Here is a 13,978-nt window from a genome sequence, read left to right as displayed (position 1 = left end):
TAGGTACTTTTATTATCCCTACTTTACAGATGAGGAAACTCAAGCACAAAGAGGTTATTCGTCTTGCCTACTGTCACTTAGCTGGTCAGTGGCAGAACCAGAATGTGAGCCCACACAGTTTCAGGCTCCAGTCCCTACTCTTTACCAGACTGCTGTACTATCAGCTGGAAAGATCTTATTCTCATTCTAAATTAATGGGTACTTAGTTTCCCTCCTTGGTTTCAGTACAGCATATTACATATTTACCCACGGCAATGAAAGACACAGAACTGCCGATAGTTGTAAACAGGATTAGAAGAAAGGCAAAAGCATATCGTCAAGAGACAGCTGAAGTTTTGGGACTTAGTTGTCTGGGGCTGATCCCTGCTGTGTGACTTCCTGTGAGTCTCTTAATGTCTCTGGGCCTTAGTTTATTGACCTGTGAAAGAAGGATGCATTGCCTACCGTGCTAGCTTGTGAGAATTAAATGAGATTGTATGTGTATGTGAAATCCTGAAAACTGTGAAGCACAGGCTAAATTTAAACTAGTATTACGGACGGCTACTATCAGTTTTCTTTGTGAAACAATTATGTCAAAGACATTAAATCTAATTCAAGGAGAGCTGTGATTTTTTTTTTTTAAACCTGAAATCTATTTTTCATTTATAACACTTGGGTTCTCATCCAGATTCTACTATTTACTAATCAAGTCTTATAATTGCTAGTAAAATAGGATAATTGCTACCATATTTCACAGAGATTCTGTGAGGATTAAAGAGCTGATACATATGAAAATGCTTGATAAATGATTAGGCACTTTGCAAATATAAGGTATCATCATCATCATGATTATTAATACTACTTTACCTAAGACATTTCATGTGCTAGGACTTTGAACAGAGGCTTAAACAAAAAATATGCCTCACAAGGGGGTATGTGCAGGGAAAGTGGGAAGTCATAGGGGTTTAAAGGAAATGGCTACATTATCTCAATAATTTGTTTTATTCAACAAGGGCTTGAAGGTCAAAGAAGCCAGTTGTAGCCACCAGATTTCAGAGCACAGAAATCCATTAACAGAATTTTACGGCTGTGCGGTTTGGAGTGTGCTGTCCTTACTTGCAGATTTTGACCAGATTTGTGTTTTTAAGGTAAAAGTGAAACAAAGAAAAAAATAAAGTCGGGATTGAGGTATGAGTCTCACAGAAGGAGACCCCAATAACTTTCTCTTTCCCTTCGAAGTCATACAGACCAAACTGTTTACTGAGATCTACATTTATGTTCCTACCAAAGAGAACAAAACAGCACTGTTGTCTGCTCTGTTCCTGACCGAACACTCAGAGCCGCTCAGAGGACAAGGAAATAATAACTTTTCCAAACACTGCAATAGGTCAGCTCTCCCAAGCGTTGTCTGTACCATACTGACCCAGGAAGTAGAAACTGAGAAATGGGCTTGACTTCAGAATTGCTTCCTTACCTCTTCTGTTATCCAGCGCTAACCCTATAGACACTAATGATCCTGGTGACTAATACACTTAGCTCTCACAATTTGTAGCGCTGTCCCGCATTTTGCAGTTACTTCTTAGCAAAGGTTGATTGGTGCTAGTACTGGGTATCACAAAAGAGACAAACACTTCCCATACAAAAGGCTAATGAGAGTGATTCCATGGACAGAGGTCTCGACAAAAGGCGGTCACTAGTGCTTGACTCCATCACGGGTATCTCCACCTGTGCCTCAGCCCCGGCTGATGTGCAGCCCGTCCAGCATGAAGTGCATATCTGTCTGATTGGCAGGACATCTATTTTGATTGCCCAAGCACCTGTTCTGATTGGTGGGTGCCTGTGCCATTCTGAGAGATAATATTTTTATTTTTTATTATCTCTTATGCCCAAGACATTTATTCTAGTCTGAAAACAAATATTCTGCTTAATCTATGAAGGTTTATCTCAGTATATATGCTCATGTTATTAGAATTAATGTTACCCTTCCTTCAATGAATACAACCGTTAATGTTTCTCACATACTTCTTTTGTGGTAGGCATTGGGCTACGTAGTTTTCTAGACCTGAAGGTATTTAATATCCTCAATGCCTTTGTGAAGTAGTTAATATCACTCTCACTTGGGCAAAGTTATTAGGCTGAACCGTATCAAAGTGGTTCAGAATGGTTAATAACGGCAATTTCATCCAGCCTTCCTCAATCAGGGCTCCAAGAGAGAATTCCTAATGACTCGAGTCATCCACTGATGTAATGAATTAACTTCTGTCTCACGCATCTAAAATGGTACCAGTTGTATACGATCATTGGGAGAGTTGAGAAAATAGTTACTCAAACCATTTTTGGTGTTCTGTAATTCAGTGGAGAGGTACTGTTTGAGAAAGGCAGCAAGAATGTAAATAAGAGGAACAGCACTAACTTTGAGAGGAACATAGGCCCTCCACATATCATACGGATAATTTATAAGCCTTCGTCCATTTATTCCCAACATAAGGGATGGGGGTAAGATGAGGTGAGTAAAGCAGATTCCTGTCGGAGCATGAGGGATGGGAGGGCTTTTCAACACAGACTCATGCTTATATTCTGCTGTCTTTGATTGGAACCCTCCACGATAATAGCAGCCAGAATGAACCTGTTTTGTTTTGTTTTTAAAATTTTTTTTGGAGTACAGTTGATTTACAATGTTGTGTTAGTTTCAGGTGTACAGCAAAGTGAATCAGTTATACATACATATATCCACTCCTTTTCAGATTCTCTTCCCATACAGGTCATTACAGAGTATTGAGTAGAGTTCCCTGAGCTATTCAATAGGTCCTTATCAGTTATCTACTTTATGTATAGTAGTGTTTATATGTCAATCCCAATCTCCCAATTTATCCCTCCCCCCTGAATCTTCATTACTAATAGGAGAGTAGGGCTATGTTAGGGTAGAACAATTTTTTTTTAAGATTTTTTTTGATGTGGACCATTTTTAAAGTCTTTATTGAATTTGTTACAATATTGCTTCTGGTTTTTTTTTTTATGTTTTGGTTTTTGGGGCCATGAAGCATGTGGGATCTTGGCTTCCCGACCAGGGATTGAACCCGCATGCCCTGCATTGGATGGTAAAGTCTTAACCACTGGACCTTCAGGGAAGTCCCAAGGGCAGAAAAATTATTTTTGAGAATGATTGTGATAGATTCAAACTGTTTCCACAGTTAACCTCTTCTTCGTGTGAGTTCAATGATACTATGTGTGTTTTATGGAAAGTAAGGCATTTTGAAAATTCAACGATTAGAATTCAAATTATCTGGAGATATTAAATAATCTGATCAGACTTTCAGATGCAAGAAAGAGAGCCCTAACCTCACAATGATAAGTCTTCTACAAGAGCCAAAGGGTGTTTAATCAGCAGCCTAAAAGCATCTGAGTAAACTGTCCTTAAGCTATTTTCTTCATCAGGTTCAATGGCATATGGTACAGTATGGGGCAGAGGACTTGGGATTTGAAGTTTGAAGCTGATTTCTGCAATTTAGTAGCAGTGAGGGCCAGGCAAGCCATATATCTCCCATTAACCTCCGTTTTCTCATTCATACACAGTAATGAATAACTAACCTATAGGGTTAAGGATTATGAGGATGAGAAAAGGCGTGGCCTATAGGTGGCTCAATGAGCAGGGCTGCATTCATCACGCAAAAAGGAGCAGATATTAACCAAGAGATTTTGGAAATAAGGTGTTTGAACAAAAGTTAGTCTAAACAACTCGTTTGAGTCAGTTTTGAGACGTTTAGTTGCTGACTGCATTTCCTGTGGATAGTATGATATTAATACTTACCCCTCCGACTCTTTCAAAGTGGTCCCCATCTTTGTCAAAGTCTATCAGGTGTCCATTAAATGACCAAGTAAACACGATGTTTAGCGAGTGATCGTGGGTTACCTGGCATGGCAGAACGATACTTTCTCCAACAGTGACATCCATACTGGAAGGGGGTACCATTACCCTTGTTGGATCTGGAGAGTGAAAACAAAACAACAAAGCCTGTGAGCTGGTGTGGAAATAAAACATAGACTCCAAGTGCAGGATGAAATACTAAGGAGTTTTGCTTTATTTTGTCTTAGTCTGGGCCCGGCAAACCTTAGTCATCTGGGAAACTCAGAGTCGGGCCAGGAGGTCATTTTTAATATGAAAAGATGAAAACATTTATTATGGGAACCTTCACAGAGCAGCAGAACTCAGCTGGGAGCCCTGGGGTTAGCTCTCTCAAGACACTTATGGATGGGCCTACTTCTGGCAGACTGCTCTGAAATTATCTCTTCAAAAAGGTTTTTAGATCTCCCCAGTTTCACTAGAAAGCAATACTGCAGCTGAGTGCAAACAGGAAAATCCATGTTAATTTGAAGTTTGTTGGGTTTTTTTTCTATTATAAAAGTGATACATGTTTAGTATAGGGAATTTAGAAAATTCAGGGAATTTGAAAGAAGGGACCAAAACAAAACAAAACAAAATCCTACTAAGTTTCTTACTGTCCAGATAAAACCCCTATTTTCATTTTAGTATAATTTCCTCCTGTCTTTTGGATTCATAGTTTTTCAGTTGTCTTGTTTTGCATTATTGTAAACATGCTACACATGTGATTTTCCTTTTTTCTCTACTTAACATAGGCTTATACCTTTATCCACATATTTTTATAATCTGCATAATATGCTGTTAACAGTTTCAATCATTTTGAAACTAGTAAACATTTTAGCAAATTTTATTATAATTATAAATAATGCTGTAATGAACATCACTGACAAAATGATGTGTACATATAACTTATTGAACAATAGTTGATTTACAATGTTGTGTTAGTTTCTGCTGTACAGCAAAGTGATTCAGTTATACATACATATATATACATTCTTTTTCAGATTCTTTTCCACTATAGGTTATTACAAGATATAGAATATAGTTCCCTGTGCTATACAGTAGGTCCTTGTTTATTTTATATACAGTAGTGTGTATCTGTTCCTCCCAAACTCCTAATGTAGCGCCCGCCTTCCCCTTTGGTAACAATAAGATTGTTTTCTACATCTGTGAGTCTTTCTTCTTTGTAAATAAGTTCATTTGTATCATTTTTTTAGATTCCACGTATCAATGATATAATAATATTTGTCTTTCTCTGTCTGACTTTACTCATATATTACTTCTTTAAAATACGGACTACTACTTCATTTTTAAATTCACCCTTTACATTACAGTTTTAATTGGGAACAGAAAGGACTTGCTTAGCCAAGATAGTTTATAAACTCTAAACTACATTCACACATAGGTAGTCTCTTATTTCTCACTGAAATAGGCTTTCATAAATGGTGTCAGAGAATAAAATGGTGAAAAACAATTTGAGTTAAATAAAAAGGTCATATAAGTGCCTAAAGAATGAAATTATGAATTCAGCCATATTCCAGAAATTTCTCTGTACTAAACCAAGTCAAACAAAACCAACCAATCTATAATAAAGAAGACAAATCGAAAGCAAACAAAAACAATATAAGAACAATGGTTAATCCCCTTCAACATTCACAGGATTGTGTTTCACACACTGTGTGGCACATAAACATTTATTGAATGTAGCTCTTAGATTAAAATCTCAGCTGAGAATCTTGTAATGGAGTCTCATAGAAGATTTTTGATTGGTCTTTTTTTCCAACAACCCACCCACTAAAATTTCCTCTTTAAAGAGAGTATTTAAAACAGTTTTTCTACCCTTTTATCCAACTGTGGAAAGCAAACATCTCAGGTCGTTAAAAAAGGAAAGTCTGTGTCTATAAATAGATTATAATCTAGTGGAGGGATATACTTTTGCTGTTTTCTGAAAGCAGGTAAAGCTCATGATGAGTGGACTGGTGTGCTTTTAGTCACTGCTGAACGAATGATGTCCATGAAATGAGAAGTGAAAAACAGGTACTTCTAGCTAAGAGGTAATGGGAGACAAAACTGTTTGTTTCAAAACCTGAGGCTTTTTTCAAGTCACATAATCAAAATATACTCCATTGATTAACTGACCCACAGGAAAAGATACAGATTGAGATTTTTTTAAATGAGCGAAGGAGTTGAGAGCAAATCACCTTAGAATAATGCTAAGCAGAAAATCTAGGAATAGCTCCATTTGACTTAACATGTCATTTATCATTTTTTAATTTAATTTTTCACCTATAAAATGAAGATTGGAACATATAATTCCTGGACAAAATGATATGTGTCTATGGTTTGTATTTGGCAAGATGTCACCTTATTCTATTTTAAATAGCTGTCCACTGATTTCACAATTTAGATTTTCATTTTAATGTACCTTCATTCATTTGTTGATCTATCTACCAAGCACTCATTAGGTGTTATAAGGATAACAGTGTCCTAGTACCAAGAAAGATATAAAAAACTTATTTGTAAAAACTAATTGAGCCCCTCACATTCTAGATACCATGTTACATGCTTGACAAGGATTGTTTCATTTATTCCCAACAAATAAGTAGTATTATCGGCTCTATTTAACAGATGAGGGAAACTGATACCTAAGGGTGGTTGAGGAATTATCTATTGTGCTAAGCTGACTCCCTTCATTTAGCTGAAAACATGCTATCCATTCACAAATCATCCATGCAACAAGGCTAAGGGCATAATATAGCAATTTGCACTCTTGATTATGTGTAGTCATCTGAGGATATGTAAATGCAGAAGAAATTCAAAGAAGGCCATGGGGTGAAGATGGTTTCAGAGGGCTTCACTGCAAGAGTAATCAAGTTACTGCCTTAGACAGGTAAAAAGCAGTGATGATTTTACGCCTAAAATGCTGGCTCTAGCTATAAGCTTACACATCACACTGATGAGTGCAGAGTCAAATGTCCAGGTTCAAGTCCTTAAAAATGTCTTGCAGTTGGCACCTACCTTAAAGCCTAGAGTCATATACAATTCTGGCTGACATTTTTAATTGACATTTGTTTCCTAAAGAAATGTTCATCCCTTTATGCACATGTAGCTATCTGGGACAGATTTTATTACTGGTGAACTCAGTTGCCTGTTAACCAAGGACCAGAGAAGTGCTCTAAATCAAGGATTATGCTGGTACAGTTGCTGTGCTGACAGCTGCTAATTCATTACCTTAGCACTTGGCACCAATTCACATTTTGAGCCCTGAAGTACCAAGAATCAATGCAAAGGAAGTCAAGCACTGTACACACACCAGAGAGGTCTCCTTGGGACTAGAGAAGATTAAACTAAAGAGGTTCAAAACCTCATTAGCTACTTGGTTTTCTCAAATTGTATGCTTGTTCAGTACTCCTGTTTTCTGTGTTATGAATTCTGATGCTTTTTACTTGATGAATTTCTTGAAATTTGAATACAAACACTGTACACAAATAAACAGATGGCTTCTTCAAAACAAAACTGTCTCCCCTCCTTTGGTTTTAATTCATCAAGATCAGGAAGAACCTATATTTACGACTTCTGTTCTGAAGAGTCACTCCAGCTATTGTTCTGTGCACAGAACTCTCAAAGGCAATTAGAACTCAAGACGTGAACTGATGTCTGGGTTTGGATGTTATTAAATAGCAACAATAAATAGGACCAACAACACTCCTAAACTTTCTAACTTGTGGTTGGCTCATCCCATGGAGAATGATAAATTCAGAACTCCAGAGGACTGATGCTCCAAAAAAAAAAAAAAAAAAAAAAAAAAAAAAAAAAAATATATATATATATATATATATATATATATATATATATATATATTTACCAAGTGCTTAACCCTCCTAGAGTAAAAAAAATTCTTTTATGCTTTATAGTGTTTTCTATAATATAGAGAGGTCAGAAAGTAAAGTATGCTTTGTTCTAAAGGTCAAAACAACCATGGAAGGTAGATTTAATTATTAACCACTCTGTTAATGATTAGGTCAACAATTAGATGCATAATTTCTTACACTAACAATGAAATATCAGAAAGGGAATGTAAAAAACAATACCTTTTAGAATCGTACCAAAAAAATGCCTAAGAATAAACCTGACCAAGGAGGTGAAAGACTTATATGCTGAGAACTATAAATCATTAATGAAGGAAATTAAAAAGGATTCAAAGAAATGGAAAGATAGCCCATGCTTTTGGATTGGAAGAATTAATTTTGTTAAAATGGCAATACTACTCAAAGTAATCTACAGATATATTGTGATCCCTATCAAATTACCCATGACATTCTGCACAGAACTAGAAAAAGTAGTCCAAAAATAGATATGGAACCATAAAAGGCCCAGAACTGCCAAAGCAATCCTGAGGAAAAAAATAAAGCAGGAGGCATAACTCTCTCAGACTTCAGACAATATTACAAAGCTACAGTAATCAAAACAGTGTGGTATTGGTATAAAAACAGACATATAGATCAATGGAACAGAATAGAGAGCCCAGAAATAAACCCACACACCTACGGTCAATTAATCTTCGACAAAGGAGGCAAGACTATAAAATGGGAAAAAGACAGTCTCTTCCGCAAGTGGTGCTGGAAGAGTTGAACAACTGCATGTAAATCAATGAAGTTAGAACACACCCTCACACCATGCACAAAAAGAAACTCAAAATGGCTTAAAGACTTAAACATAAGACATGACGCCATAAAACTCCTAGAAGAGAGCATAGGCAAAACATTCTCTGACATAAATTGTACCAATGTTTTCTTAGGTCAGCCTCCCAAGGCAATCAAAACAAAAACAAAAATAAACAAATGGGACCTAGTCAAACTTATAAGCTTTTGCACAGCAAAGGAAACCATAAAAAACAAAACAAAAACAAAACAAAGCAAAAAACAAAAAAAGCCCACAAAAAATGAAAAAACCTACAGAATGGAAGAAAATATTTGCAAATGATGTGACCGACAAGGGCTTAATCTCCAAAATATACAAACAGCTCATACAGCTCAACAACAGAAAAACAAACAACCTGATTGAAAAATGGGCAGAAGACCTTAACAGACGTTTCTCCAAAGAAGACATACAGATGGCCAGAGGCACATGAAAAGATGCTCAGCATCACTAATTATTAGAGAAATGCAAATCAAAACTACAATGAGGTATCACCTCACACCAGTCAGAATGGCCATCATTAAAAAATCTACAAATAACAAATGCTGGAGAGGGTGTGGAGAAAAGGGAACCCTCCTACATTGTTGGTGGGAATGTAAGTTGATGCAGCCACTACGGAGAGCAGTATGCAGGTTCCTCGGGAAGCTAAAAATAGAAATACCATATGATCCAACAATCTTACTCCTGGGCATATACACGGACAGAACTATAATTCAGAAAGATACATGCACCCTTATATTCATGCAGCACGATTTCCACTCCATCGACATGAGTGGATAAAGAAGTTGCGGTGTATATATCATACTAAGTGAAGTAAGTCAGAAAGAGAAAGACAAATACCACATGATATCACTTATATGTGGAATCTAAAATATGGCACAAATGAACCTATCTACAAAACAGAAACAGAATCGCAGACATAGAGAACAGACTTGTGGTTGCCAAGGGGCAGCGGGGAGGGAGAGGGATGGAGTGGGAGTTTGGGGGTGGTAGATGCAAACTATTACATTTAGAATGGATAAACAACAAGGTCCTACTGTATAGCACAGGACAGTATAACTAATCTCCTGGGATAAACCATAATGGAAAAGAATATTTAAAAATGTATATATGTGTATAACTGAGTCACTTTGCTGTACAGCAGAGACTGGCACAACATTTTAAATCAATTATACTTCAATTTAAAAAAATGTAAAAAAAACCTCACATACATTTAAAGCATGTAATAAAAATGTGGACTCTAACATCTTAATGTTTTTTGTAATCTCTTAAATTTAGAGGTTTTTTTTTTTAAAGAAAATTATCTCTCATATTGAAGAAACACTTTGTGTTCACTGTACTTTCTTTTCCTATTAATTTTAGCTAAAATTTAATGTTTAATTTTCATTTTTGTGTTTTCTGCTTTGCTCAAATTGCTTAAGGAGAACATGTATACTTTTATAAAAACAATTATTTTTCTCAAAAGAAATCTGGCTGCACATATTCCAAGATGTTAACATTGATCAATTCTGAGGAGCATGAAAAAAAAAAGATGCATAAATTATAACATATTACTCAAGTCATATTATATTCTGACTTTCACTGTTGGAAGAAAAGCTTTCTGATTTCAGGCTTTTATTACCTGTAAAAACAAGTGCCTGTAGTTTATGGGATAAGAATTCCATTTTGATGTTGCTTGCCTTTTATTACACCAACCCTTCCATTTCAATTTATGATTTCTTTACCTTTCCCTCACAGTGCCAAGATATTCACTTAGCGCCTATCAAGGAAAGTGTTTAAAATGTGTGTTTTAGTCATCTTCATTCATGGGAGGTATACATCTCCTTTTGTTAGTGAATTTCTTAACTGTAATGGTTTTGATGATGCCTTACAGTCAGGTTGTGTCTTCTTTTTTATATTAAATTTTGCAGCGAAACTTTAAAAAATGGGATCCTTCAAAAACAAGAGTTAGTGAAAGAGCTGACAGTCAACTCACCTCAAGTGACACTAAGGGGGATTGGATAGAGAACTATTTTTAATAGTCGTTAAAGGCCACAACAAAGACAGTTGATTAATGATCACAATCAACCTGGAGGGAGAATCTCTAGGGATGAATTTAAGCTCTCTCTGGTTGGTCATATTTTTTTCAATAAAAACAAAACCAGTGCTGGATGTACTATTTTTCATCGATTTTGCATGAAACACACATAAAAAAGGGATACCCTGAACATGAGATGAGACTCAAAATTCCCAGTGATTTCAAGCTGGACCAATTCTTTATTTTAGTATGAGATCTAGTAGGGGTAAAGCAAAAAGCTACACTTATAAAATCAACTACATAGGTTCAGGCTGGGGGAAAAAACTGGGTTGGCAGTTCACATGGAAAAGACTTGAGCATTTCAGTCTCAACATGGTCCATGCCACTGCCAAAGAAAGCTAATGCAATCTTCAGCTGCATCTAAGAGCATGTGGTATTCCATCTTAGAGAGGTAAAAATCCCATTATATTCTTCATTAACGAGACCACAGCTTACTAGGAACATCCTTTGGAGTCACTGACAGATTAGTCCACCTAGGTTAGTGAAGGAGCTAATAAATCTATAACAGTTAAAATAAATGAAAATGTTTGAGTAAGAGAAATGAGAGGAGACATGAGACTGGTCTGCAAATATGTGAAGGGTTTATAGGCAGAAGATGAATCGAGCTTATTTTGTGTCGTCCCAAAGTAGAAAGCAACAGTAGCTACAAAGAGGCACAGTCTGGCTCTACATGAAAGAGAACTTTCCAAATAATCTCATCTTATCAACAGGAAGATGGGCTGCCTCAGGAAAACATGCATCACCATTTCTAGAAGTATTCAAGTGGAGGTGGCCTCCGTCAGAGAGGGTGTGTCAGGAGACACTGAAAGCCAGCCAGGGTAGATGAAGCCTATTATTTCTCCGAAGAGTGTATGAATCCAAACCACTTTCCCAATGCTTTCCTGACCACTCTCCTCACAGGTGATCCTTTCCTTGTGTAAAGCTCGTCAGCAGTAACTGTCTGTTCTATTTCTTCAACATTAAGCTTGAGCACTGTTGTGGCATATCACTGACATATATCCCGTTTCTCCCTTGTAATCACTTTCCTGGGGGTGGGGGACCACATCTTACACTTTTATAAATCCCCCGTGCCTAGCTCTGTCCCTACTCATGAGAGTCGGTTAAAGATTAATTGGGTGATGACCCATGAATGGTAGTGTTGGTGACTAACCAAAGTAGGGACTTGAACCTTGACATGATGTAGATTGGGAAGCTGTTGTGCTGTATTTCTTATTATTTATCCTGACTTGAATTGACTACTGAACAGAAAAAAGTAGCTACCTAAGGGCTCAATCACTGTGTAAACTCTGACCCTTTGTCTGTGCTCATTGCTGATTTTTGCCTCCAAGGCCACATTTAGAATTTTTTCTTGCGTTTAGAAAATAATTCATTTGAAAAGTAATTTATTTAAAAAATAATTTATTTTGAAATAATTTCAAACTTACAGAAAAGTAGCCAGAAAAGTACAAAGAACTCTTTCACCTTTGTACAGACCCCTCCACTGTTAATATTTTATTGCATTTGCTTATTTCCTGTTTTTTCTTACGTATAGTAAAGATATGTAATATATATATGGTATTATCTATAATTTATATTTACCTATTATCATTAGTCTTTTTCTGAACCTTTTGAGAGCAACTACAGACATGCTATCTAATGGGTAGACACGCTACCCTTAAACATTCCAGTGTGTATTTCCCCAAACAAGAACACTTTCCTAATAACCAGCACGGAATCCTCTGAGTAAAGAAATCAACCCTGGCACATCACCACTATGCAATTCAGGTCTCATTCAAAATTTGCTAACTTTCTCAGTAATGTCTTTATCTTTTGGTCCAGGACCTTATCCAGGAATAAATGTTGCAGTTAATTGTCATGCTTCTTTAGACTCCTTCATGTTAGAACATTTCTTCAGTCTTTCCCTATCTTTCAAATCCTTGACAGCTTTAAAGAGAATAGACCTTACTTCTTGTAAGATGACTCTCAACCTGGATTCATCAGATGTTTCCTCATGACCTGATTTAGGTCTGTACTCTCAGCAGGAACAACACTGAAACGCTGTGTGGTACCTTCAAAGTGTGTCGAATCAGGAGCTGTGTGCTGTGACGTGAACTCATCTCAACACTGACCAATGACCATGTTAACTCTAATCATGGGTCATGCTGGCGTATGCCTGGCTTCTCTCCTTTGTATTTAGCATTTTCCCCCTTACAACTGATTAGCACTTTGTGGGGAGGTATTCCAAAATTACACCAATATTTTGATGCTCATCAAACCTCCACCTACCAGCCTTAGGATCCATTGAAGACTCCTGCCTGAAGCAACCACCTCTCTGATGTTGCAAAATGGCAAATCTCTATCATTTCTTCTACATATACTAGATGACATTCTACTTTAAAAAAGAGCTTTCCTGGGACTTCCCTGGCGGTCCAGGGATTAGGACTCCGCACTTCCACTGCAGGGGGTGTGGGTTCGATCCCTGGTCAGGGAACTAAGATCCTACATGCCGCGCAGCATGGCCAAGAAAAACTAAAAGAAAAAAGAAAAAAAAAAGCTTTCCTCTCTCATTCATTCATTCATGAACTTATTCATTCATTCTTGGCTTCCTATTTTATTCAATGAATTATAATACATTACTATTGATATTTATTTCGATGTTCAAATTGTCCCCATTTTGGCCAGTGGCAGTATTTTTGAGCTGGCTCTCGTGCCCTTGGGACATTTTGTTATCATTTGTTAAGTGTTTCCTTACTTTCTGGCGCAGTAAGATGTTCCAGGCTCATCTTATATGTTGCTATAGCCCTAGAATCAGGTCAGCAATTTCCCCAGAGAGGACTGGTTCTTTTTAGTGGAGGATGGTTTTGAGAAACCAAGATGTAGATACCCCTCTGTTCATTGATTCTGGTCCCTTTCAGCCAAAGGGCTGAGCATGCACATACACACACACACACACACATACACATGTTTATAATACACATACATATACATCTCTAACTGTCTCTATATTTTATCCCAAAACACTTATTTGCTTAATCAACTTACTTTTTGGTTTGGTATAATCAATCCCCCAACTTTGTCAACTGTCTCCTCTGCCCATCACTGCTGCACCCACGCTCCACTATCCCACGCCCTGGGATTCTGGACACACAGACGCATGCCTCCATATCCCTCTCCAACCCACCTCACCGCCCTGTATCCTCAGCCTGTACTGAATCCTCTTGTGTTGGGAAGAGGAGGGATAATAGGAAGACAAAGGAAAGCAGTGGAAGGCAAGACAGGACTTAGATCGCTTTAGTATTCAAAACATAAAATGTTTAAGTGAATATACCACAGAAAAATAAAATTTAAAAGATGGCTAACTCTAA

General features: G+C 37.0%; 1 protein-coding gene across 4 annotated transcripts in view; it reads right to left on the bottom strand.

Annotated features, from left to right (window-relative positions):
- Positions 1–13,978, bottom strand: part of CNTN4 (contactin 4) — a 957,860-nt gene that overhangs the window by 24,156 nt on the left and 919,726 nt on the right. For all 4 annotated transcript variants that reach the window (XM_059937717.1, XM_059937718.1, XM_059937716.1 and 1 more), the window contains one exon: positions 3,788–3,963. In XM_059937717.1, coding sequence (XP_059793700.1) covers positions 3,788–3,963 — 176 coding nt within the window. The remainder of the gene's footprint in view (positions 1–3,787; positions 3,964–13,978) is intronic.

This window comes from Balaenoptera ricei, chromosome 11 (assembly GCF_028023285.1).
Source record: "Balaenoptera ricei isolate mBalRic1 chromosome 11, mBalRic1.hap2, whole genome shotgun sequence".
Lineage (NCBI taxonomy): Eukaryota > Metazoa > Chordata > Mammalia > Artiodactyla > Balaenopteridae > Balaenoptera > Balaenoptera ricei.
Note: the sequence above shows the minus strand (reverse complement) of the source record. Positions and strands in the feature narration are given on the sequence as shown.